Source organism: Pectinophora gossypiella, chromosome 9 (genome assembly GCF_024362695.1).
Source record: "Pectinophora gossypiella chromosome 9, ilPecGoss1.1, whole genome shotgun sequence".
Lineage (NCBI taxonomy): Eukaryota > Metazoa > Arthropoda > Insecta > Lepidoptera > Gelechiidae > Pectinophora > Pectinophora gossypiella.
Window position 1 is genome coordinate 14,259,239 of NC_065412.1, and position 27,657 is coordinate 14,286,895.

General features: G+C 38.0%; 1 protein-coding gene across 2 annotated transcripts; it reads right to left on the reverse strand.

Annotated features, from left to right (window-relative positions):
• Positions 1-27,657, reverse strand: LOC126369691 (venom allergen 5-like). Of its 2 annotated transcripts, XM_050014257.1 has the most exons (6): positions 27,521-27,657; positions 3,145-3,261; positions 2,276-2,397; positions 1,511-1,771; positions 1,052-1,247; positions 1-813 (listed from the first exon to the last, which is right to left on the reverse strand). In XM_050014257.1, exons 2-6 carry the CDS (start codon positions 3,224-3,226, stop codon positions 503-505), a joined length of 972 nt encoding a protein of 323 aa, XP_049870214.1. In that variant the 5' UTR covers positions 3,227-3,261; positions 27,521-27,657; the 3' UTR covers positions 1-502. The 2 variants fall into 2 exon arrangements, with proteins under 2 accessions (XP_049870214.1, XP_049870213.1); XM_050014256.1 differs by lacking the exon at positions 27,521-27,657 and having other exon boundaries at positions 3,145-3,538.

Consider the following 27,657-nt stretch of genomic DNA (forward strand, 5'->3'; position numbering starts at 1 on the left):
AAGAAAAATATTTATTACATTGCTTTAATATAAATAGTAAAATGTAAAATCTAAGTAACAACACTCATACACAGCACTAATACTAGAAGGCCATTCGCGACAGCATTGTACGTTGGATACAAATCGAGACCCTCACAGATCTAAAAAGTATAAAATGAAGTGATCTCCTCTTTCAATTTCCTTGTAAAACCAAGGAATAACAAATTATTTACATTAGCTCCGAAACATGACGCTCCGAATGATCAGTCAAGTAACACACTTGTCACTATAATTTATAAAATACTGCTAGATCCAGCATTACCATATGCGAAAATCAAGATTTCTAAGTCTGTTGGCTGACTTTTATCGTGTGGGTTGTGAGATTGATTACCAACACCATCAATCCTGGTAGTTTTGCTAACGAAAACTCATCATACGCTATCAAAAGACAAATTGAGTTAATGACAATAGACTTTAGAGACCCTGAAGATCAGGACATCAGGTAACACTAGCTAGAAAATATCTATACGTTGTAGAGTGTACCAAATCTGAACCCAGAACCTGACTTAGGCTTAGTGAACAAATTCGTGGCAGTCTTGAAGATGCTGATGAGAGGTCTGAAGGTGGAAGCCTCAGTGGTCTCGGTTTGGTAGTAGGTCTCGGGTTGCTGGTATTGATACTGGTACTGGTTGTTGTATTGGTTGTCGTAGTTGTTGTAATACTGGTTGGTGAACTGGAAGTCGTATTGCGTGTTGCTGTCGGGAATGACGTTGGAGATGTAGCTGTTGGTGTTGTCAACAGTTTGGTAGCTGGAGCTGGTCGTAAAACTAGCCGCTGTAACAAAGATAAAATTTATATTAGCTTCCGTGTCACCATTTACACATTTTAAGGGCTAATTTATTGCAAATTCTACATGTAACAAAAAATAGGTACGTTAGAGTAGCAAATTATTTACCACTGAATACTAAAACAACTTTTGTGTATTGATAATTTAAGTGTTATTAAATCAATTTTAATAATAACAGTATAAGTTTTTTGTTGTTGTACGGACTAATATGAAGAAGATACTTACAGCAAAGACCAGAGTATTTCCTGGAGTCTGAAAGGCCATAGGCGTTGCAAGAAGGAGATCCCTTCTCGTAAGGGTTGGATCCGATGACGTTGCCGCCAGGGCCATAGTTGCAGACGTAGAGTTTGGTGTATCCACGGGTCTGGTCATAGTAGAAAGTGAATCCGCAGCCGATGTGAGATGTCTCGCCCCATACCAACTGTGGAGGAAATGAGAGATTAAACTACTGAGCAAAATTAACAAATGCCGAGGAGAGAAAAAGTCTACTGCATCCTGTACTAACAGTTTTTTTGGGTCGCTCTAAAAGTTACCAAGACTTACTCACTATAAGTACAAATTATGAAATTTTAAGTATGTGTAGAATGCATCGACAGATATTTTCATGACTAAATGATTTTTTTTTTAATTTGGCATCAATAAAATCATTTTTATTTAACTTTTTTGAGCATATACGTTTCTTACCTGAGAGTAATGTCCAGTGCCGTGACCACCGCTAATGGGTCTGAAGTAGTAGATGTGGACCTCATCGAACCAGGCGTTGATCTGCTTCAAGAAATCTGGTTCGGAGTCTCCAGCGTCAGTTGGGGGGCGAGTAGTCCAGGTGGCGGCGAGGTTCTGACCCACGGGCCAACGACCAACTTCTCGTTGAGAAGCACTGTCGTGGGCAGGAGTACACTGATCAGCCCAGCGTTGTGCCGTTGCCGCCAATTCTTCATCCCACATCTTTAAAAAAGAAACAACGGTTAAACAAAAATCGAACTCAAGTCGTAAATTTTATGTGCCAGCAGATGCTTGTATACTAAACGAAAGCAAGTTTTCTGTTACAAATAAGGATTTGGGCAACGAACTCGAAAAGGTCAGTGGCTTTACATTTCTTTTTAAGGAATTGCAAGCAAGTCGTTTATTTTACGTTTCTAAGGAATGATGCAACAAATATTTGCGATGTGAACTTTGAAATTATCTCATTACCGAAAATAGGCATCCTTGCAGTAAAGTTCAAATGTGTTACAGGGTAATAAATCTTATTAAAGTCAAAATAAAATCACTGATTAATCTGCCAATAAATTAGACTTAAGAGGCTTATTAATATTTATCATTTGAGTGGTAAATTAAAGAGGCAGTTGTCAGCGAGGATGTAATAATTGAGATTTGGAGTATAATCAAAGCAATGATGAGATTCTGAGTGAGAGAGAATGAATTATGAATTAGAGTAAAGATGATGCGTACCATTTCCATCATATTGGCGGCCGGAGGTTGACTGGAGACCAGACCAAGTGCAACGGATTGCCTAAGCCGATTGTGCGCGTCGACTATAGCTTGCTTCTCGTACGCCGACAATCCTCCAGATTCTACAAGAAAAAAGCCATTTATTAGTCAAAATTTTTGCAAATATTGTCGCCTGGACGAGTGTGAAGGCAAAATTTGCATTATTGTCTCGTATGATTTCATATTCTGTCGGATTTATCTGATTTATTAGACTGGTGCGTGTTACACAGGTGTCTTAGTCAATAAAATTTTACGATGTCGCCCCATACAGGTATGTTAATAAAGCCTTCATTGCCAAAACTGGTCCGCTAACAGACTGGGTGGCGGCGAGAAATTTATGGTCTTCAGTCCTTATGAGTGATCATAAGTCACACCATGTCATGTTTTTGCAAAATTATTCTCATTCGTTACAAAGTGATAATGCGAACAATTAACATGTTGAGAATAATGTCGCATTGTAAATGGATCGCTGGAGTCAGCAAAACATTATCACAAACGTCACTTATCTGTTCAATATGTTAATATAATACAGAATAACAATTAAATAATAATACTTATAAAATTATGCGACTTATAATTTAAAATTAAATAGTTTAAGGCTTAGTTTAAATTCAATGAAACAGAAATTATAATAAAAACTTGTCTTCTGAGAAAGTGCAAAAATGTCTAAAAATATTTCATCTTTATAAAAACCTATTAATTTAACAAATTATAATTATCAGACAAAGGGATTTCATGAGTGCAGAAATGCAATTTGAAACGATATAAAATATTGCAAAATAAAAACAAAGTGACATGGAAATTAAAGTAATGAAATAAATCGAACTTACTTATCATTTGTTTTCCATAGCCGCAGCCTTCTGTTGTTGAGAAGAGGATACCTCCCAGAACGAACAACACTAAGGACATCATTGTGTAGTTGACAAAGTTTTCACAACACTTGTAAACTGAAATAAGAGATAACGCAAAGCTGCGATTCGTAACTAAAGGGACACTTATTTACGAAACGTCAAACTTGTATTGTATTGGGCCGTGCAGCACTGATGTGCGGCTCGCTCGCCAAGTAGTGGTGATCTGTGCTGCGCGAATGCCGGTATCTCGTTTAAATACTCGCGGTCACGTTACCATGGAGACGAAGCGACGCCGCGCGCGCCTGCGTCTACGCATCCCGCCACGACTCACGCACTGCTATTTGATACTCCGATATAGTAACTACGTGATAAAGATATTACTAAATTATATCAAATTTTAACCATTTTCAAACTGACTACAGTTTTTCTAAAGAAGGATTCCCAAAAATAACCATCGATCGTGTAGTATCCTCAGTTACGAAACGAAGAAAGGTTAACCGACCGTCGACCGGCCACTTTTTATCTGCAGTAATAATTTAAAACTCATTATACTGCACCCGGTGGTTGTCAATGAAATCGAGTTCTTGTGATGTGTCCAGCCGAATGTGGAAATATGTTGACAGATATTGGTCGGGACGGAAGTAGTCTTTAACAGAAATTATAGGAGGCTAAAAACGAGGAAAGAATAAGTAATATGTAATCACCTTTTTCATGTCAAAGGTTTCTTGGTTTGCATTTTGGAAAGGATAAGGTTAACGTTTAAATATCTATTTAACATTTAAATCTGTGGGGTCACGATGCAGAAATTGCAGAAATTGGTCTTGGATGTAATTGATCGTATACGGTAAGACCTGCCGCGAATTTATTCACTTTGTTCCGGTCATTCTCTTAAGATTGATCAGCAAATTTCAGGTGTAAATTACTATCATTATGTACAGCATTACCCGGCTGTTCTTATCCCATTTTACATAAGATCGGTACAGCAATATTCTTCCATTCATCTGTATCACTAGAAATCACAGAAGTCTCATTCCTCCCACACAGTTATATCCTTCTTCACGTAATTCTTCCACAAGTGTTTTTAGGAAAGGTCATTTTAGACCCAGGGGATATTTGGAGAAAGAGATGTTATGGACCTTAACAGTTTTTGGTTTGTTTTTTACCCCTACGTGGATATTTATGTCGATAGTTAAATTCTTATTACTTTTAATACTCAATTACTTTACTGTCATTCTAGAATATGAATTCACGTGACTTTTTCTTTCTTTTGTTTTTTATACCTTCTTTTCTTGTTTCTTATACTTTCTTAGTAATATTCCTTTCATCCTACCCTATAACAATTTGAGAAAAATTTCCAGTGTTTGAAAAATATAATATTGTAATGAAAATGCCTGAAACAGTAATTGATACTTGACGATTATCATATTCGCGACAAAAAATATTGAGAAGATGTTAGGTGACAACTGGACTGTTACCAACCAATCCGGTTTACCACCTGAGGTGAGCTCTGCTTGTGCCTTACCTATTTGCATATTAATGACTTTATTTTATTGACTTTTATTCTTAGTTCCATGTAATGTCTGCGGCAAAAAGAAGAGATTATAATTTACCATGCTGCTTCTCATCCAGGAGGTGTAGAGGTCGAATAGGATAGTGTTCGTTTCAAAATTGTGAAAGTTTATGTTTATGTCTCCTTGGCCTAGTAATTAGAGTATTGGGGTAATAATCTGGAGGTCCGGATTCGATTCCCGATGGGAACCCTGTCGAAAATCACTGTATGAGACTGTCCTTCATTTGGCTAAGACATTGCACGCTGAAACACCTGATTGTCCGAAAAAGTAAGATGATTCTGTGTTTAGTAAGGTACGTCAAGCTCGTACTAGAACAGCGTGGTGGAGTATGCTCCCTACCCACCTCCGGTTGATTGATCCTTATTCCTAATTTGTAAAGTGGAAAAGTACGCAAGCTAAATAACATCATAAAATTACAGATTAAAGTTTTAGGTAAGTTATTGTAGGTGTGACTGAGATGGCATTAACTTCATTGCCGGACAAATGGGAAGCGCTAAGGGCTCTCACCCGGCACTAAATTCAAAATAATAGCCTTGAGGGTGCCCAGTTGGTCGCCAACGTCGTCTCAGGGCGTCCCCTAAGAGGATTACATTTAGGTAGGTAAAGGCGTACGTGACAAAATATAAATACAGTAAAATTATTCTAAGAAACATAAAGTTTTATTTAAATGGGAAATGAGGCCAGTTTTATGATGGAATTAACGTAAAATCAAGAAGGAATAATTAAATATTCAAATTAATACTTTTATTGGTTTATCCACCTACTAGATCAACTGATAAGCGAAATTATGAATGGTGGATTATTTTATGATAGGCATTTTGCAAAATAGAATGTCGTAAAATATAAATTACCAAATAAAAAGGGTCTATTTATTATGTTTAAAAGAAAGAAATAAAATTATATTTTTATATATTATATTTTACATTTTTATAATTTTATTCGTTTACATTTAATTCTCGAGCAGACTTAAAAGGAATTAGAAGACCCTTGTTACTAGAATCAAAACTCCTTCTCTTCGAGGCTGACTTGCCTCATGTAACGACTACATACTTTCTTAAATATTAAGTATAACTTAAGTATTAGGACAGCTTAACTTGTCCTCCAAAACACGGATCATCTTTCTTTCCGATTGGCCTTTTTAGATCCCAATGTCATTGTATTAAAAACGTTAGCGTGTCCGAGCATGAGTCATTATTGTTAAACAAACAATCAAAATGTTGATTTTGCATACGCCATGTTAATTCAAAGCTTATGTCTCAGTTGCGTAGAAATTTGCAAGTCTAAGCAGTTTTTATGAGCATTGAAACCTTGGCAGTGACTTTTCGGGCCTTGGGCTAAAAGGCCCGAAAAGTCACAAAGTCACATTTTGGTCATTTTTTTTCCATAATTTATTTATTTACTACCATTCCACGCGCAACTTTGTCCACGTGGAATTGATTTCAGGATTGTAGTATGACCAATCATGAGCATTAATAATAATGTATAGACTTTATTACCATGTCATATTAACTAATTTGTCAAATTGAACTGTAAGTTATAGATTGGGATATATTTAGGGAAACTAACATTCAGAACCCTGACTGTTGTGGGCACATGATGTTATGACTACCTCCTTGGTAATAACAATATGTCTATTCACGTGGTTTCGATCTATCTATGTGCCAATTGTCATTCAATTTGAGTATAAAAAAATAACAGACAGACAGTGTTATTTTCGTATTTATTAGTATGTAAAATAATATATGTAAAATAGTGTTAGTATGTAATATAGTATATAAAATCGGAAGTGGGTCCAAGACCCCGGTCCTAGAAGTCAAGGGTCCGAAACGTAGCAATGACTTATTCGGAATTTAAATAAGAACGTATAAATACCACTACCTTTTGTGTGAAGGAAAACATTGTCAAGAAGATTCGCTGCATTCGAAAAAAATTGACGTAAAGGTGAGGTGTTTCCGAACCTACACATTGAAGCCCAAAGCACACAAATACGGGAACGGGAACGTACCGGAAAGCGAGAGTTTTTAAAGGCGAATTTTCTGAATCAACGCCTAACTATAGGTAGAGAGAAACTCGAACCAGCAGTTTCGCACCAAGCACCGCTTCTCATGTGCAATGATCTTAAAAATGTGTGTATTATAGCAAAATTCAAGTTTGGCGGCCATCTTACTGGTAATGTCGTTGAAGGAACAAGTTTTTCCGGAAAAACGTACTCGGTTTTAAAGAGTGTTTTTTAGGGGACAGACAGCCAGACGCCTGCGAACATTTATTACAAGGTGAGCTAAGTGTACTTACTGACTGGTGAAATTTATTCAGATTATTATTTTACCCCAAATTAACTCAACATGATAATTAGTTACATGAATATAAACAGCCTATATACGTCCTCCTGCTGGGCACATGCCTCCTCTCAATCAACTTTTTTGACTTATTGTAGATTTGCCGCAGATGGCATTAACTACTTGGCCGGACAAATGGGGAGCGCTGAAGGGTCCCATCCGGTATAACGTTTAAGACAACAGGCCTGAGGGTGCCCAGTTGGGCGCGAACCTCAGCTCAGAGCGTCATCTGAGAGGAAAAATATTTGAAAGAATTAATCGACCCTAGTGGGTCGATAGCGATAAGCGCTGATTGAGGGAAATCGTCGATCACGACGGCGGAGTCGGTATCCTGAAGTGTTTGGTATCGCGAGCTGATTGGATGCAGAGTACCCGGGTCGTCGCGATCGTATATTACGTCCTTCAGACGCCGATACTTTTCTCAAACAACCAAACAAATGTGTGAGTACTGAAGAAGAATACATCTTCCAACGACGCGTGAATGCAGGAGGAACACGAAAATGAACCTAAAAGTAAAATCCTGGATAGCAGTAAGTATTACGTCCGCGTCCTCTGAAAATACGAAATGAAGTTAGGAAGTATCCGAATTGCAACCTTTGCAATATCATTGGGCCTCTTCAAGTGACTTGTCGACTTTGAGTCTGTAGCAGCAGTTGACAGAGTTCAAGGTTAAATGACGATATTTTGCGGAATTAAAATCGATTTAATAATAGTACACTACTGATAAATGGACGGCCCGGTGAATGCGTGACACTATTTTATTAGTCACGAGAATTCACATAATATTATAAAGATCAAGTATATTATTCCTAAGGAATTCCACTTAGTTCAATCCTGACACACAAGTTTCGCTTCATAAACTTGAAACTTCAAAATCTTTTAGATATTTATAAACATCTTGAGTTTAATCGTAGTGTTTACCTACGCCTGTCTCTTTCTGAAGAGCTAATCTAGATATAGAAGCCAGTCTAAGATGACTTATTCTTCTTCTTCTAATCCTTTTATCCTCTTTTTGGATGTAAAGCTCGAATAACAGATTTCCACTCCTCGCGATCTTTTGCAGCCTTATAATCAATATATTTTTTCTTTATGACTATTTTTTTTATTTTTTATTCTTTTTTTCTTTTCTTTTTTTTATTTTTTTTCTTTATTTTAGAATTTTAATTTTAAATTAAGTAACAATGACTACCACGTCACATAATTCATAATTTGTTTATTTGCAATAAAAATAAGATGCAGTTTTTAATTGGTCAGCATTTGCCATTTGGTCTACATATATAGACACCGCTTCATACAGATTTCATAGACAATTTTACTTTTGACGTTTCGTAAAATAAGACTTATTAGACTAGGTTGTCAAGTAGCCTATTCTACTTTAGTGTTACTCCCATGATAAAACCTATCGATGTAAGTATAAGTAAATGACCTATACGATCCCAAGTAGATAAAAAAGAGAAGTAACACCCGTAAACTGAAGAACACATTACTTAGCACCTTGTTAAGCAAATATATTGACGGAATAGTTTTACACTTCCCAGGGATGGTTAGGTTTTCGTAACTTTAGTTTCCATGTTTAGGAAATGTTTAAGTGAATTTATTTGGCAATTTAATTATCACGTCCTAGGAAAAGATAGCAACGGAAGTGTTAATATTCGAATAGGGGTTACTGTACCACTGCCGTCGAGCAAACTTAATGGCATCCATGTTTAAATAAAATTATAAATTGTATAAAAATAATTTAGCACGGCTGAGAGAAATTAAAAAAAATATAATAATAGGTGTTTTTTGAACGTTGCATAGGTTCCGAACCGCGAAATCATGTCTGCATCGGGAATCAGTGGAATAGACCACGGAAACAGTGGTATGAGTGTGTGGGAACAAACGCCTTCGTCAACCTGAACGGGAGCCGCTTGGTAGACTATGTTTTACTACCCCCTCCGATTGATTAACAAGAATCCTGTGCTAATCAGTAGGACATCTAAGAGACTTAAGATAAGTTTATGTTTATATTGAAAACCAAAGATCGGAAGTTTCTACTTAACTGTACCTATCCATCAAGGGCTATTGACGTTTAATATTAACACAAAATCGTCAAAAGATTTTTCAGGTTATTTGCTAATAGTTTGCATTGAACAGAGATACAAAATCAGACCACAATTTAAAACAGTTTTTAGATACAAAGATGATATCACGGTTGTATTAAGTAATTTTTTTTTCAAGAGAATAATGAAAAACATTATTATAAATAATACAATATTTGTTTAAATCGATTCTTCCGTGACACTCAGAAGGTAATGTGTGACATAACTTGGGTTGTTTATTAATTTTGATTGTGTTATTCATTAAATTCACAATCGATACAATTTATCATTCATATTGATTAATAAGTAAGTTACGTCATTTTGTTACTATGAAATCAAAAGAGACAATCGGCTTTTTGGATGTTTCCAATTCGACTGATCAATCGATCCAGTGCCGTTTGCCATACTAATCTTACACCCGTGAAATCCCTTTAGGCCGATTGAAGGGTCGACCAATCGGACGAATGGGAAACACCCGGTTTTATCTACTACACATTACGCCTGCTATCGCAAATGTCATCATCATCAGCCCATTAACGTCCCCACTGCTGGGGCACGGGCCTTCCCTATGGATGGATAGGGAGATCGGGCCTTAAACCACCACGCGGGCCCAGTGCGGATTGGTGGTTATTAATGACTGCTAATGTAGCCAGGACCAACGGCTTAACGTGCCTTCCAAAGCACGGAGGAGCTCGAGATGAAAGCTTTTTTTTTGTGGTCACCCATCCTATGACCGGCCTTTGCGAAAGTTGCTTAACTTCAACAATCGCAGACCGAGCGCGTTTACCGCTGCGCCACCGAGCTCCTCAATCAAGAGCTATCACAAATGTATTTTAATGTAAGTGCAAAAAAAAACCCTTAATATAAAGAGGTACGTTATAGAATTTATAGGTGGCTAGCTGCATTGCGCACTTAATTTTAAATTGCTTTTTAGATGAATTGTTTTGATGTAGCCTTTTTAGATGCCTGCTCTGTTCACCCTATAATTATGTATTACTGAAGGAACAGTCGATAATACTAGTAAGTAATGATCAATACTGAGTTTTCTTTTTGCTTCTACGTAAATTGGCAATTCTTCATATATTTTCTGCCAATATCTCAAGCACATAACTCCTTCATTTTTTAATAGTAATGTCCCATAAAATGTTGTCCCATCTCGAAAGTTGGAGCCAGTTCGCTTGACCTTTAAATAAATGGCCTTATTAAATGATAAAATAAACCAGTAACCATATTGTAGTCTACCATCCATTGACATAAAGAGTGTTTGAACAAGTGACGTCACAACTTTCATGGTACAGTGGTTGAGTGTAGGGCTCACGATCCGGAGGTCCCGATTCGTTTCCCGGTGGGGACATATCTCAAAAATTACTTTGTGGTACCTAGTTTGTTTACGACATTCCTGGTTGATCACCAGATTGTCTGAAAGTAAGATGATCTTCGGGAGGCACGTTAAGCCGTTGGTCCCGGTTACTACTTACTGATGTAAGTAGTGATGTCAGGGGCCTTTGGCAGCTCAATAGTAACCCTGACACCAGGGTTGATGAGGTTGGTATTCCACCTCACAACCCACACGATAGAAGAAGTAGAAGTGAATTTCCTATTGATAATTTGCCTCATAATAGTTGTATGACAATGGATGGGCGGCTAACGCGGTCTGGTGACTTTCCGAAGGTGATGTATGTTGTATTATATATTTATGTATATATAGACCTCAGATACTGGCAGACATCGCGTCGGCGACACATGCATTAAGCACATGCGATTATGAGCTTAAACACTCGTATGTTAAGCCTATCTATTGATATACAATGTAAACATTATACTATTTATTGACTTTAAAAGGGATAAGAAACTCCAAATATAGAGTTTATAAAAGTCATATTAAATGCTTTTATTAACATAATTAGCTACGCCGGGCACCAGCTTCCCCTGGTGGCCGTTGAGCGTAGGCTAGGCGGGAATATAATAATGAAAATAGTGTTTACAAAAAGTAAAATCACTTACCAAGGGGTTCGCGCGGGAACTAAAACTATCACTCACCACTTTTCGAATGTTTGAAGTGTTATGATGTATTTTTGAGTTGTTGTGTGTACAATAGGTGTGTTTGTGGCACAAGGGGTTGAATAACGTCAGCGGTTTAAACAAAAACAAAATTGCGGGGTGCGGAGAAGTTAGAAGGCGCGGATTGTAGCCATTTTTAAAATTGGCAACCAAAAGTTAAGTGGCTCGCCAGAGGGCGCTGCAGTAGTGATACCACAGGTAAAAAATAATGCGATAACGTTAAAAATAACTAACGCTAATAATGGGCGTTACTACACACCCCGCCTTGAAAGGGTGAACTTTCAAAGAAAATTAGCGTAAAAAACGCGAATGCGAAAATAAAATAAAAAAATAAAATAAGAAACACTTATAACTACTATCCTAAACGCAGCATAATTAGTGTCTGCGGTAATAAAAAATAAACTAAAACTACTGTGTGGGTAAAGGGCACAACCTAACAATCGGCCGTTTGAAACTACCCTTAGAAGTTTTAATCGTAGCAACCCTGATAACATTATCTTTACCAGGATGTACATCGGTAACAATGCCTAACTCCCACTGCAAAGGCGGAACCTTGTTGTCTTGAATGACAAGAACGACAGTACCAAGTTTAATATTGGAAACAGGAAAATTCCATTTCTGTCGCGATTGAAGCGTGTTTAAATATTCTAGGGACCACTTGTCCCAAAAAGACTGAACTAGTTTGTCTAACAGCTGATATCTGTCTAATAGATGCAAAGGCTTGTCGTCGACTGGGGCCGCTGGTAAAAACTTAAGCGGGGTTAGTGTTAAGAAATGCGCGGGAGTTATAGCGAGCGGTTCACTTGGATCTTGTGACAATGTACTACATAGTGGGCGCGAGTTAACAATGTTTTCTATTTGACACAAGACAGTGTTCATTTCCTCTAGAGTGAGGATTTGTGATCCTATCACCCTAAACAGGTGCGTTTTAACCGTTTTAATTAGAGGTTCCCAAGAACCAAAGTGCGGTGAATTCGGTGGGATATTTTTAAATTCGATTTTATAATCGGAAAGTTCGTAAACTAAAGCGCGGCAGTAACTATCTGAAGTTATAAAGTTAAAAAGTTCGGTACAAAATGATTTTGCACCAACAAAATTGGTACCATTGTCCGAATGTAAAACTGAAATGGGACCACGGCGGGAAATAAAACGTTTGAATGCAGCGATAAAAGTAGCGGTACTTAGATCGGATGCTAATTCTATATGAATCGCGCGGGTGGTAATGCACACAAACAGACAAATGTACGCTTTTTGACTGTGTATACCACGTCCACGCTTTAGCGTAATACTTAGCGGTCCGGCATAGTCACATCCTGTATGTATGAAAGCCTTCGGAACCACCTGAGTGCGGACAGATGGTAAATCGGACATAATAGGAAACGTGGGTTTGGGACAAGTGCGGAAACAAAAGTTACATTTGTCTATCCGTGTACGAATAGTGCGGCGCCCGGTAATAATCCAGTACTGCTGTCTAAGTAAACTGTACAACAAGTTCGGGCCGGCGTGACAGTGCTTGCGATGATAATGATCGACAATTAGATCAACTATGTGATCTTTCCGTGGTAATAAAATGGGATGTTGTTGATCGAAAGAAAGGTGCGAGTTTTTCAAGCGGCCTCCGACACGGATAAGGCCGTGTGAAATGAAAGGACTGAGCTTTTGAATTTTCTTTTGACAGCGTTTACTAGCGGTTATGTTTTTAAGTTCGTCTTTAAAATGAGCGGATTGCAAAGCGGATAAAATTTTATTTTCAGCGAAGTTTAAATCCGTTGCGGAAATAAAGTCAGAGCGGGGTAAAACATGTAAAAAGCGGTAAATATAAACAGTCGTTCTTGAAAGTTTAGTCCAAGAGGAACAGCGGGCGGCGAGTTGACACAGCAGTGGAGTTTCATCTACCGCGGTAGTAGATGTGAGAGAAATCACTTTCGTCTCAGGAACGTCGACTGAAGCGTCCGGCTTGAACGGTGTTATGGGCCAGTCCTTCTCGTCCATTGACATCCAAGAAGGGCCCGTAAACCACAGCGAATGATTTATAAGTTGCGAAGGCAACAAGCCGCGAGATAAACAATCACTAGGATTTGTCACTCCCGGTATATGACAAAAGTGTTTCGCGGGTAACAAAGCGATGATTTTAGACACTCTATTCGCGACAAAGGTCTGTAATCTGTGCGGGGATGAATTAATCCAATGCAAGGCAATGGTTGAATCCGAAAACGCGTAAATATTTCTAATATGACAGCGGGTTGAGTAGGTATCAACAACAGATCGGATAAGTTTCGCGAGAAGTAACGCTGCCATCAGCTCAAGTCGCGGCATGGTGACTACATGATTACTTGGGGTCACTTTTGACTTCGCACACACCAAGGTGGTGGAGCGAGTACCATTGTTGTCAACATGTAAATAAACAGAAGCCCCGTACGCCTTCTCACTTGCATCGCTAAATCCTACAATAACCACATCACTATGCGAAAATACATTTAAATGTCGCGGGAAATTGAAATTAGAAAGAAGCGGTAACTCCAGTTGGAAACGATCCCACGCGTGGACTATGTAGTCGGGTGGAGTGTCGTCCCAGTCGAGCTTGAGCGAGCACAACTCCTTTATTAGAATTTTCGCGGTAACAATCACCGGTCCTACAAGACCTAAAATGTCCCATAAGCGGGCGATAGTGGACAACATATTGCGTTTTGTACAAACTCGATCGGACGGAGTGATCGTGAACTTGAATAAATCACTCGCGGGAAACCATTGCATTCCTAATATTTTCAAAGATTCATCCTTATCGAGATCGACAGGGTCTGTTAAGCGGTGCGATTCAGGAACGGCGGATAAAACGTCGCGGGCATTACTCGACCATTTAACCATTTCAAAACAACCGGCGCTGAACATATCAATCAGCTGTTGCGCGGCGGTAACTGCTTCGTCCGTTGTAGCGAACGAGCTAGCTATGTCATCAATATATAAGTCGCGGAACGCGAGAGTCGCTGCGAGAGGAAACCTTTCTTTCTCTTGATGAGCGAGCTCATGAATGGTGCGGATAGCTAAGAAAGGACTCGAGCGGAGTCCAAAACAAACGCGGTTAAAAGCGAAGAAACGTAGAGGTTCGCGGGGGTCGAAACGGTAAATGATTTGTTGATAAGGTTGATCTTGCTCGCGGGTAAGTATTTGTAAATACATTTGACGAATGTCTGCGGTTACAGCGGTACCAAACAGTCTAAAATTCAATAAAATATTAAACAAATCCGATTGTAATGCGGGGCCAGTATGTAGAATGTCATTGAGTGAGGTACCGGAACTGGTTTTCTCACTTGCGTTCAAAACAATGCGAAGTTTTGAAGACGATTTATCTTCGCGAAGTACCCCGTGATGCGGTAAAACAAAACCCTCACTATTGGTTTTGGGTTCGAGTATTTCTAGTAAATAACCCTTGTCTAGGTACTCGCGTATGACCTCGTCATATCTGGCTTTAAAATGCGGGTTTTTTTGAAACTTGCGTTCAAGAGATAAAAAACGATTGCGTGCGGTTTTTAATGAATCGCCTAGTAAATTAGGGTTCTCTTTAAAAGGTAGTCCTACGGTAAAACGTCCAGAGCCGTCACGTAAGGTTGTCGATTGATAAAATGACTCACACTCTCGATCGTCATTAGATAAAACGGGTTTATCTTTTAAGTCCTCTAACTCGAAGAACTTTTCCAGATCGTCATGTATAGATTCGCCGGTAGCGAAGTAAGAAACAGAACTTACGGGTTCCGTATCAACCTGAGCATCGCCCATCACTATATAACCGAGAGTGGTGGAAAAAGCGGACGGACAGTACGGCGGTCCGACTATTTTATCCGGTAATAGAATGTCAACAAACAGTTTAGCACCGATAAGAATCTCAATATCAGAGGGCGAAGAAAAGTTATCATCAGCGAGCGGTATTGTTTTTAAATAGTCACACGATGAAATATTTATCGGGACGGTTGGCAACTTTTCGGTGATTGTATTGAGGACTAGAGTGTCCATCGAGTAGCTTTGCTCAGCGTTTACGCGGCTATGAAAAGTTAAATGTGTTTTTCCGCTAGCGGTACTCGAATGGTCACCTAAACCTTTAATAATAGTTTTGCGGTTTAATTGTTCAATGTTTAACCCTAATTTGCGACAACAAGAAGCGGTAATGAAGTTGTTTTGCGAGCCCGGATCGATAATACAACGACATAGGACGAGATTATCATAACGATCGCGGACGTAAACACAAGCGGTACCTAATACAACAGATGTACTAAGTGGCGGGTTCTGCGAGTTAAAATTCGCGCGCGGATTATCAGCAGACAGATAAGAAACACTGCCTGCGATGGGTACGTCCACCGAGTGTGCGGGAGCGGGAGAAGAGACATGGTTATGCGGCTGAGGTCTTTGCGGGAGAGAGACCGGCATACACGACGTCGTTGCATGTCGATCAGCGTGGTGGGGTGACTCGGCGTCTTGCGGCGTTGATGAGACTTGCTGCGGTTTGTCCACCTGCGGTTTTACGAGAGGAGTACGGGACAACTTTCTATCCTCGTTTACATAAGCGGTTTTAGATAAATGAATTAAAGTGTGATGTCGATAGCCACAATTGCGACAAGAACTCGTGCTTTTACAAGCGGTCCATTTATGTTTGGAACTGAGACAGTTAGTACAATATTTATTTTCCATAATGAATGTATGTCTGTTTGCGGGGGACATGTCAAGAAATGCTTTACAGTTGTAAATGTGTTCGTGATTTGCATTACACAAAGAACATACAGAGTCAGAATTATTATGAGAAGTCGCGGAAATGTAAGTATGCGTAATTTTAGGAGGGGAAATCATTTTTGGTTTAACAACATCCTTTTGAACAACTTTCGACGAAGTAGCCGTGTTGTTAGTGCGTTGTATAATCTTAACTTGGCCCTTCATGAAGTCGATAAACTGATCATAAGTAGGTATGTCAGTGTCACGAACAAACATTTCAAATGCTTTTGCGGTGTCACGGTCCAAACGTTTCAAAGCGAGATAAATAAAAATATAATCGCTCAGGCCTACAATTTTTAATTGTTTTAGCGCGGCGACAGATGCGGCAAATTTATCTATAAACGTTTCCAACTGAGACGCGGTAGCGGGGTTCGGCAAAGCTTTTGAATCAAAAATGTTGTCAAGAAATACATTTGCTAAAAAACGCTTGTCTTGATATTTGGTTACTAACGCGTTCCAAATGCATTCGTAGTTATCAGCGGTGGGACTTATGCCGGAAAATACTAGCTGCGCGGGTCCCTTCAAACGTCCCAACAAGTAATATAACTTCTCAGACTTCGATAGCGACATGTTGGAATGAACAGTGGATTTGAAGGTTTCATAGAATAAACTCCATTGTGTGGGATTCCCATTGAAATCAGGTATCTCGATGGGAGGTAATTTCGCGTAACACGACCTAGGCTGTTCGTCTTGTTTTACATTACGATTCAATACATTTTTTGTATGTCGAATAGCACAATAAATGTCTTCAAAACCACTCCATGAATTAAAATCAGGAATGAATTCGGGATCTAACTCCATATTCAGTGAATTTATGTCGTTAATGGTGGCCATAAATTCCTTGCGGATGTCGTCAATTGTTTCACATTGTGAAAGAAATAAATCACAAGATTCTACCTTTGAAATAGAAGGACGGCTATCATAAATACGTTGCATACGTGCATAATAAGCATCGCGGCGTGATTCGAGAATGTATATTTTTTTGCGAAAATCTTTCTCAGTGGGTGGCGCCATAGTGACGCAACACACAAGAAAAATGCGGTGGACAAAATTATAAGAAAATATGCGATTATGCCACTTTACACACACAAAAAATATGTAAATTACAGTAGTAACAGTAGTTATAAGGCGGATTATTAAGGTTTAAATGCGAGGAAAGCTGAAATACACCGAAAATAAATTCCAACTTTTTCTAACAAGAAAATGGCGGGTAACACGAGAAAACGCGGTCGACAAACAATGTTTTGAGGACTAATCCTCACAGGAGGCACCAAATTCTATAGCTACGCCGGGCACCAGCTTCCCCTGGTGGCCGTTGAGCGTAGGCTAGGCGGGAATATAATAATGAAAATAGTGTTTACAAAAAGTAAAATCACTTACCAAGGGGTTCGCGCGGGAACTAAAACTATCACTCACCACTTTTCGAATGTTTGAAGTGTTATGATGTATTTTTGAGTTGTTGTGTGTACAATAGGTGTGTTTGTGGCACAAGGGGTTGAATAACGTCAGCGGTTTAAACAAAAACAAAATTGCGGGGTGCGGAGAAGTTAGAAGGCGCGGATTGTAGCCATTTTTAAAATTGGCAACCAAAAGTTAAGTGGCTCGCCAGAGGGCGCTGCAGTAGTGATACCACAGGTAAAAAATAATGCGATAACGTTAAAAATAACTAACGCTAATAATGGGCGTTACTAATAATATTAAAGAGTGTAAATAAATAAATAAATAGAAATGAGTCATGACAGAAGCCTTTGACGGCTCAATAATAACCCTGACACCAGGGTTGCTTAGGTTGGTAATCCACTTCACAACCCACACGATAGAAGAAGAATAAATAAAAAATCTCGAGTATAAATATTATGTTATTATGATTGCTTATCTGTGCTCTATAGTTCAAACGGCTCCACTAACCATAAATTATTATCACGTGCTCAGCGGTGCAGGAAATCATCATGACGAAACCCACATTCCCGAGGAATGCATTTTTTGGAGGTATGTGACCTAACCTGTATTGCTGGCTGTTCCTTCGCGGGTTGGAAGGTCAGACAGGCAGACGCTTCTGTAAATAATCGGACCTGTCAAATCTTCAGGTTAGGTAAGCGGATCCTGTGGAAACGGGATAATGGGAGATACGGCCGCCGTGGTCCAGTGGTTGAGCGTTGGTCTCACGACCCGGAGTCTCCGGGTTCGAATCCCGGTGGGACTATCACAAAAAATCACTTTATGATTCCTAGTTTGGTTAGTACATTACAGGCTGATCACCTGATTGTCCGAAAGTAAGATGATCTGTGCTTCGGAAGGCACGTTAAGCTGTTGGTCTCAGTTACCACTTACTGATGTAAGTGAGTAATCGTTACATGAGCCATGTCAGGGGCCTTTGGCGGCTCAATAATAGCTCTGGCACCAGGGTTGATGAGGCTGGTATTCCACCTCACAACCCACACGATGAGAAGAGGATGGAAGATGATGATGATATAAAAGTTTGTATTTATTTCCGTGTTACCTGCCCGGTTTTGCGTCAATAAAAGTAAGGTTGCGTTCTTTGACGGCTTTTGGCGGTAAAATGACACCTTTCTTCAAGTTCACGTCTTGGGAGGTAAATTTTTTATATTTTTGAGTTATCGCCAATAACTTTCAATGTCGAGGCAGGTGGTTTAATGCGAAAAGTATCCGGAAATCCTATAAATGATCGGTTGAGTGTAGAATCAATACTGCGGTTAGGGAATGCTCAATCTTCAAAATAACCTGGATTTTAGTAGCTCATTCCTATATTTAGTATTCTTAATGCAACTTCTTTACTAGACTGAGAGCGTATAAAAACAGAACACGTTTAGCTGCTTATTTTCCTGGGCATGTCGTAAAAACCGACAGAGGGTCCTTTCTAACGTTATGGATTCTAAGACTCTTGCGATTCACCTATTCGTCAGAGCAGCCAACCTTCACTCCGGTAGTAATTCCTATATTTAGATTTTTATTACAAGTAATCAATTGTGAATTGTGACTTTGACTGTTTAAAATGAACCTTATGATCGTAAAATAAAAATTGCTTTAATTAACACCTGTTTTGTGTAGTCTATGTCATCTAATTCTTGCGGATACGTCATTTCTCTAGTATTTTTTTTTGTTTTTACAGGGTCCGCTTACCTAACCTTAAGATTTTACAGGTCCGGTTTACATAAGCGATTGCCTGTCTGACCTTTCAACTCGCGAAAGGAAAACCAGCTCAATGCAGGTTACCTTCTAAATGCATTTCTCGGGAATACGTGATTTCTCACTATCTCTGGTTGTGGTTTTACCCATAAATGAAATAAACATGACATGGTATAAAGTGTGTAAAACGGTAGAAAAAAATAGGACTGATTTAGGTTTGACCACAATTTTACCTTGCGATGTTTAGTAAGTGAAGATGCGGCATAAGATGAGACACGCTTAGCTATTGATCATTCATTCCAGCCTTGTTATAAAAAAATCACACTATGACAGGCCGTTACAGTCCTTTCGCTTCGAGCTTTTTTTTTGACGTGACTTATTGTAGATTTGCCGCAGATGGCATTAACTACTTGACCGGACTCGCTTCGACCGGAATACTGGGTATACAGGATGTTAGTGACATCGTAACGAAAACTTTGAGATATGATTCCAACCATGATTCTGAGTTGATATCAAGTGGAATTTTTCATCGCAAAAGTGTGGAACTGAAAATAATAATAAAATACACAAACATTTTCTGACAGGAAATTCCATTTCTTTTCAACTCAGAATCGTGATCTATATTATCCTCGTCAGTATTTGTTACGATATCACTAACACCCATACGCACATGTATCTCCAGTGTGTACTTGTACGGAGAGTAAGTGACATCGTAACAAATACTGAGAGGGGTGATTCAGTTCATTATTCTGAGTTTATATCAAGTGAAATTTTCGATTGAAAAAGTATACCATTGAAAATCATTTAAAAAGAACACAAAAATGCATGAATTTTGCGACGGAAAATTCCATTTGATATTAACTCTGAATCATCTCCTTCAGTATTCGTTACGATGTCACTAACACCCTGTATCTATACACCAAAGCACAGAATAAAGTATAATACTATGTATAGAAAGGCAACCTTTCACCCCGCACCAATACGTATTGAGCACTTCTCCACTTCTGGGTTTAACTTTAGCCTTATATGGTTGCCGTAAGCATTATCTTGACAGGAGTGAGGGGAACGCACGAAATGTCTACTTCGGTCGCACTTAGGCGATAGGCGACACGCGGTTAGAATGATTGGGTCTGACTAAACACTTATGAATGTCTTAGATTATTTACGCATTGAGTAAGTAACTAAATACCAGGTTTCCTTTGATAATAAATCATTATTCGGATGAACACATAACTCTATATTTGCATTGATTTTCCAAAGTTTGTCTATCACCAACAAGATATATCCTGGTTCACTTAAATTTGAATAGTGACATGAAACGGCAAATATTGCAAGTTGGGTTTTATGATATCTTTAAGTACGAGTTTTTATTAACTTTTTTATTAGTTCGCATTTGACTGGAAGGGACTAGTTTGAGTTGAAAAATTCGAACCGGGATTAGAACTTGGCATTTCTGTATCGTCAGGAACTCTCAAGCACTGACCGCTGAAGCCGTTATGAATAATCTTCTCCTATCTTGTGGGTTGTGGCATGGAGTACCAACCTCATCAACCCTGGTGTCAGGGTTACTATTGAGCTGCCAAAGGCCCCTGACATGACTCAGGTAACCACTACGTCCTTACATGAGTAAGTAGTAACCCGGACCAACGGCTCAACGTGCCTTCCGAAGCACGGGTCGTCTTACTTTCGGACAATCAAGTGATCAGCCTGTAATGTATTTACCAAACTAGGGATCACAAAGTGATTTTTGTGATATGTCCCCACCAGGATTCGAAGCCGGGACCTTCGGATCGTGAGGCTAACGCTCAACCACTGGACCACTGAGGCCGTTATATGACCGGTTTGCCACCACTGATAAGATTAAATTTAATATATTGTTTTTTTTTCTGTTCTCTGGTCGCCACTCTGTCTCGAAATCGAGATTTGAAAAACTGACAAATATCATTAACTCGAAGCCATTAGCCGTGGACACTTCATTTATTATCTCATAAGAAGACAAAGCTATGGAAAATATTGAAGATTTATGACCAGATCTTTTGGCTGCACGTGTTAATGTCGTTTACTTTGTCTTGTTCTAATTTTATTTATACTTTTTGTACTATTTTTTTTCCTCTTTTATCCGTGCTTCGAAGGGCAAGTAAAAGACGAAAGTTTTATGCGTTTTGAAAGGAAACCGACTTCCCTCATTCAGCGCTTATCGACCACTAGGGTCGATTAATTCGTTGAAATCTTCCTCTCAGACGTAGCCCTGAGCCCAGGTGTGCGCCTAACTTGGCACCCTCAGGCCTGTAGTCTTAAATTTTGTACCGGGTGAGAGCCCTCAGCGCTCCCCATTTGTCTGGCCAAGTAATTAATGCCATCTACGGCAAATCTATAAGGCACGTGAAATAAAAAGGAAGGGCTTGTTAAGTCGTTGGTCCCGGCTATTAGCCGTAAAACAGATCCACCAACTCGCAGTGGAGCAGCGTGTTGGAGTGTTCTCCATACCATACCCGCTCCAGTTAATTGAGGGGATGCCTGTGCCCAGCAGCAGTACGTTTGTAGGCTGTTTATGTAATGTACCATTTTACCCTATTTTTAAGTCTCAAGTAGGTTGGTAAATTATTTTCTCCACGGCCTAAACGAATATTAAATAAATCGAAAATATAAGCGGTGATTTCTGTAATTATTTCTAAGATCTGATCAGTCGTAGAAATTTAATAATTATACAAAGTGGCCCAAAGGTTCACGTTTAAAGTGAAAAAGTAGATAGAGGGGTTCATCGGCTATCAACACCTCTGTGCCGCCCTGAATAAGCACTTACTTTTCATGTTAACCTTATTGACAATCACTCATAAAGATTCGCCCTCTTTATACATAGTAAACTATTAATAAAATATTTGTTTTATATCTTATTTGAAACTTAATCATAATTATTATTTATGTACTCGTTTAATAATACTTTCCTTGTGTAACGTTGTAGAGCTGGTAGCTATTAATATTAAACCTATAAAAAGACTTGCACAGAAAGATAAGTATATGATATCTACCTAAAAGTAAAAAGTAGATAGATATTCAATAGAAATAAATAAAACAAATAGGTACTTAAGTTTCTTTCTGGCTCGATTAAGTTGATGTCAGGTGGAGTTGTTAGGTCAATAGCTAACATTAATATCGTTCAACAGGAGGAAAATACTTACATAACACGTGTTTTTTTTTGTTTTGGTATTCCGTATTCATTTCAACGATCAATTTTTAAAGAACACAAATCTGATTGCCGCAACTGGGTATAAGTACCGGGTTTAATCTACTATAATATAAATGGTGTTAGTGACATCGTAACGAATACTGAGGGGGGTGATTCAGACCATGATTCTAATGATTATACTCAAGTGGAACATGCCGTCGCAAAATTCACGTTTTTATTGTTTTTTTTTATTGTTTTCAGTTTCATACTTTAGCGACGAAAAAATTCGCATGATATCAACTCAGAATCATGGTCTGAATCACCCATCAAAGTTTTCGTTACGATGTCACTAACAACATTTTTTCTTATAGATATAGGCTCGGTCCTTATTACATAAAATATGGGGCTTAAACAAAGCTGACGAGGAATAAGTACACAGGCGTCTTAGAAGAAATTGTTGCTTGAGTTATTATTCAATAAATAAATGAACGCGGCCTTCAGCTCCACCTTACACACTTGTAAAATTTATTAAATTTCCAAATAGAGACAGTCGACAGACTGTTTAATGTTTAGATTATAAAATAGTCCTTGCAAAATTTAAATGCCTTTGAACCCACTTTGTACGAACATTCTCGTCCTTCGCCGATTTTTTCGCATTGAAATCATAGTTTTTCTTAAAACTCGTATTTTTTTTATTAACAACTTTCTCAGAAGTGATCGATAAAGCTTAAATGTTATACAATTTTATGTTAATTTGAAGACAGCTGCACAGATGTTAAATAAATACCATAAATCAATCCGACTCGCTAATATAACGTCTATAAATAAAAAATATACAATCGTTTTTAAATTAATTGGGTTGTCTTTTTTGCTTTTATTTCGTTATGATGACTTTAGGAGGCAGGCAAAGTTGGTAATGCAGACAGTTAGTTTTACCAAAGAAAAGAGAGAAATAAAGAGTAGTCTTTCTCAGCGAAACAGAGATGGACAGAAAATAGAAAAGTTTTTTCAAAATCAGAACACTTCGGACACTCTATATAAAAATCTCATTTTTACTGTATACCGCTTAACCACGTAAGTGCGAGTGAGACAGACAATCCGTGTGTCCTGAATCCTTAGCGGCTTACGAATAAATTAAATCTCAGAGGGGGTGAGGTAAGCGTAGCTCGGTGCCCAATGCGAATTTGTGGGGGGCGGAGAGTTATCGTTTTATACGTGGTATTATTCTTTATATAATAAGGTCGTCCTACTATTACATGGGACTTAATCAAGTATGTACTAATGTTTTTTTTTCTGTAGAGATAGCTAACCTAACCTAACCGTCGAATACTTGTAACCTATACGTCACACTAGGGTGTACCGACCCTAATTTTGGGATACTACCCACAACATTTTCCTCACTAAACTTTGAAAAAAGAAAAGAAAAAGAAAAATAGTTTTTTTTTTTTCTTTTTTTTTGCAGCTATTTGATTGTTTGTTGTTGACACAAGGATTACATTTTATATCTCATTAATAACCATAAAATTTTATTACCCGACGTAAATATAATATTGTTTATATAATCTGATATGTCTAGAGAATGGTCAAGTTGTTACAAAGAAAATGAATGTTGTTTATGCTCGCGTGCATTTACAATTTGCAGTTATTTTTTTTTAAGTTATAGACTTTATTACCCACAAATAGACACAAAAATCGCGCTCGCAAAGGGCGGATAACAGTGTCAGGGGTTGGAAACCCGGCTCTAAACAAAACAAATCAAAAATAATGAGGGTCTTTCCAGGCTACGTTCTCAAAAAAAAAATGGTGCTGTACACAGTTGCCTTCGTGTAATCTTCTAATATCATGGATAAAAAACATATGCATATTTCATCTTTGTTTTTGGTATAAATGCTGGCCCTTATTGTTATACCCAGGTACAACACACCTTCGACCCATTATAATTTTCATCAAAATAAAGAGAAGCAATTTAGGAAGTAATATAATTCTTTACCCGATGAATGAAACCACGATTTGTTGGTAGCACTTTCACTTATATATTTTTTTATAAGTAAAATATAAAACAGCGCAGACGATGTTGGTAATTAATATGGCGAATTACTTATTATAAAATTATGACAGTTACAAAAAAAATTAGTTTGGTTGTCAAATTGACAGCGAAAAGTTTTGTTCGTAATGTTGGTGTTTCTCACACAATCCACAGAACTTCGGAGGTCTGGGCAAATGTTCTATGTTTTTACTCGCGACCAGACAGCAGCTAGAGTGAAAGTATGTTTTTTTTTTGTTGTTTTTTTTTTTACGTGGCTTACTTATTGTAGATTTGCCGCAGATAGCATTATCTACTTAGCTGGTAAAAGTATATGTATGTATGTAACCGAAGTCAATGCGAACGATGTACCGATGTAAAGAGATTTTTTACAAAAATAGGATACACAAATAGTTACAAACTAGAAGCTAAACTAAAAAATCGTAAATTTTGTCAGTTTAGTTAAACTTCGAGATAAATCGTGGAATAACGTGGAGTGTATCCCGTCTGAAGGATGAGTTACGAAAAAGAAAGCCGTCAGTTGGAAAAATGCAGTTTCGATTGAAAATAAGTTTTTCTAAGTTTTTTTCCTTCTGGTCTTTAGGGAATAAATTGGGGGTTTGTTTTTGTAGCGCATCAGGGATGTTCGCGGATGCAAGGATGGACTGGTTCTACACCACCATGCGGAAACGCTGCACTTCCCTGGTGCGTAGGGTGCGGGCCAGCCCCAGCAGCGTCCTGAGCGTGTTTGCGAGTAGGTTTGACTGTCAGTACATGCGCCATTGTTGTATGATGCATTTACTGACTAACAGAAACTACTAATCTGACATTGTATTTTAATTAATTTGTAATTGTAACTAATTTTTTAAATTAAAATCTCAATTATTCTTCGTTCGTGTGGTTTTATAATAATTATGTAATTTTAATTTTATTGTTTTTAGCAGTGTGTAAGGAATATAATATGGACTATCATGTCTAAAATAAATTATTTTAATTTTATTACCGACTTCAAGAAAGGAGGAGGTTCACAATTCGACCGTAAGTATATATTTTTTTATTTTTTTTTTATGTTTGTTCGGGGATAACTTCGTCGTTTATGAACCGACTTCAAAATTATAAAATGAATTAACTAATTGATAATACATACCTACTTATTACTTTGTGCGAAGTAAATGTATTAATTGCTTTTTATTTTTGCGATTGAAGTCGGTTTTTTTGTTAAAAATTTTATTTTTTTTTTTTTTTTTTTTTTTTTTTTTTTTTTTTTAATTTAAGTCCGGTTAATGGCAATAGGCTCGCCCCCTATCCCAAGGGACATGAACGGTCAAGAGCATTAATATGTATACACTTTGGTACCATGTCACATTAACTCTTTTGACAAATTGAACTGTAAGTCTCACTAAATGTCAAATATGTTAGTGCGACAGAGTCCTAAAGTGGGTACATTATATTGCTCATGACTGAACATAGCTGGCGAGAAGTGGATGTACTATACACATTTGGCTGCTATGATGCTATGTTATTTACATGATTTGAGGCACCGTAGTAAATCGTGTGACTTAGTTGTTTTGATTAATGCGCATGAGTCACTTTGGATTGAATTATGCGGGGCACTGACCGAGCTCCTTTTAAATGGACAACATATTCTAGATGCTGATATATAACTGAATTTAGGACATAAACGTGTCAGACATTATTAAATGTTTAGATCTAGGTACATTTGACATAGTGTATATTATCTGACGAGCTCGGTGGCGCAGCGGTAAACGTTGAAGTTAAGCAACTTTCGCAAAGGCCGGTCATAGGATGGGTGACCACAAAAAAAAAGTTTTCATCTCGAGCTCCTTCGTGCTTCGGAAGGCACGTTAAGCCGTTGGTCTCGGCTGCATTAGCAGTCGTTAATAACCAACAATCCGCACTGGGCCCGCGTGATGGTTTAAGGCCCGATCTCCCTATCCATCCAAAGGGAAGGCCCGTGCCCCAGCAGTGGGGACGTTTATGGGCTGATGATGATGATATTATCTGAGAGATTTTGCTGATATAGTTTTTTAACATAACAATGATGATAATAACGCACATATCCCCATAGCGTTAGGCAGACGTGTACACAGCCGCCCATCATCAGCTATGTTTAAGTCTAAGTAGGCCTTAAACCGGGCACAATTGCTCAAAAAAGAAAAAGACTTCTCCGACAGGAAATTGCACTTGATATCGACTCAGAATCATGGTCTGAATCATCCCCTTCAGTATTCGTTACAGTGTCACTAACATCCATACCTACTTGTATGGCTACTGTATGTACTTGCATGGGGTGTAAGTGACATCGTAACGAATACTGAGAGGGATGATTCAGCTGATTATTCTGAGTTAATATCAAGTGGAATTTTCCATCGCAAAAGTACAGAATTTAAAATAATTTAAAAAAAACTAAAAAAATAACATGAATTATGCGACGGAAAATTCCACTTGATTTTAACTCATAATCATGGTCTGAATCATCCCTCTGAGTATTCGTTACGATGTCACTAACACCCTGTATATAAAATATACACAAACACATTCACGCCCTTATCCCTATCGAGGTGAACAGTGTCCACGAGACGCCACAACCTAACCTAACCTAACCCGGTTAATGTTTCCTGCCCGTCGCTAAAAGAAACTGTTCGTAATGGAAAGAGAATTTGCGGGCATTATTCGCGCCAAAAACTATTTTTATTGTCTAATTTTAGAGAATAGCATTAGATACATTTGATTTGATACTATTGTTCAAATTCAAATTCAAAAATATCTTTATTTAGTAGCTAACATATTTACACTTTGGATCGTCATTTTTAACATAACGAACGTCTCATCCACCTAAAACTACTGCAGCTTCTCACAACCTGTATAGCCGGGGAAAAGAAGCTACAAGAAAAACTTCGGCACATGGCCCTAGACGTTCTTTTTTTATATAAAAAAAAAACTAAAAGTACTGTCATATATTATTAGTAATTTGGCTGCCTTATATCAGTTCTTTTCTTTTTTTTACCTTTGATGGGTTTCACTTTTGTTTAAAGAAAAAAGACATTTAGGATACATTTCCTAAAAGTATGTACATTGACCAAATTCGTGAGAAATATGCGAGTGTTTCTATAGTACATTTTGGCACGTATGTTTTCTAACATGGACCTGTTTTAGTTATGAAATGTAAGTAATTAGAAAATGTTACATACTTATATTTAATACTCCAACCAAACGTAAAAAATATCAAAACTTTAACTCGCTTAAACACTTAAAATACTTTAAAACCACTTAAATAAATAAATAAATAAATACTTTAACTTCCTTTCGGAACTACCTACGGACGCTG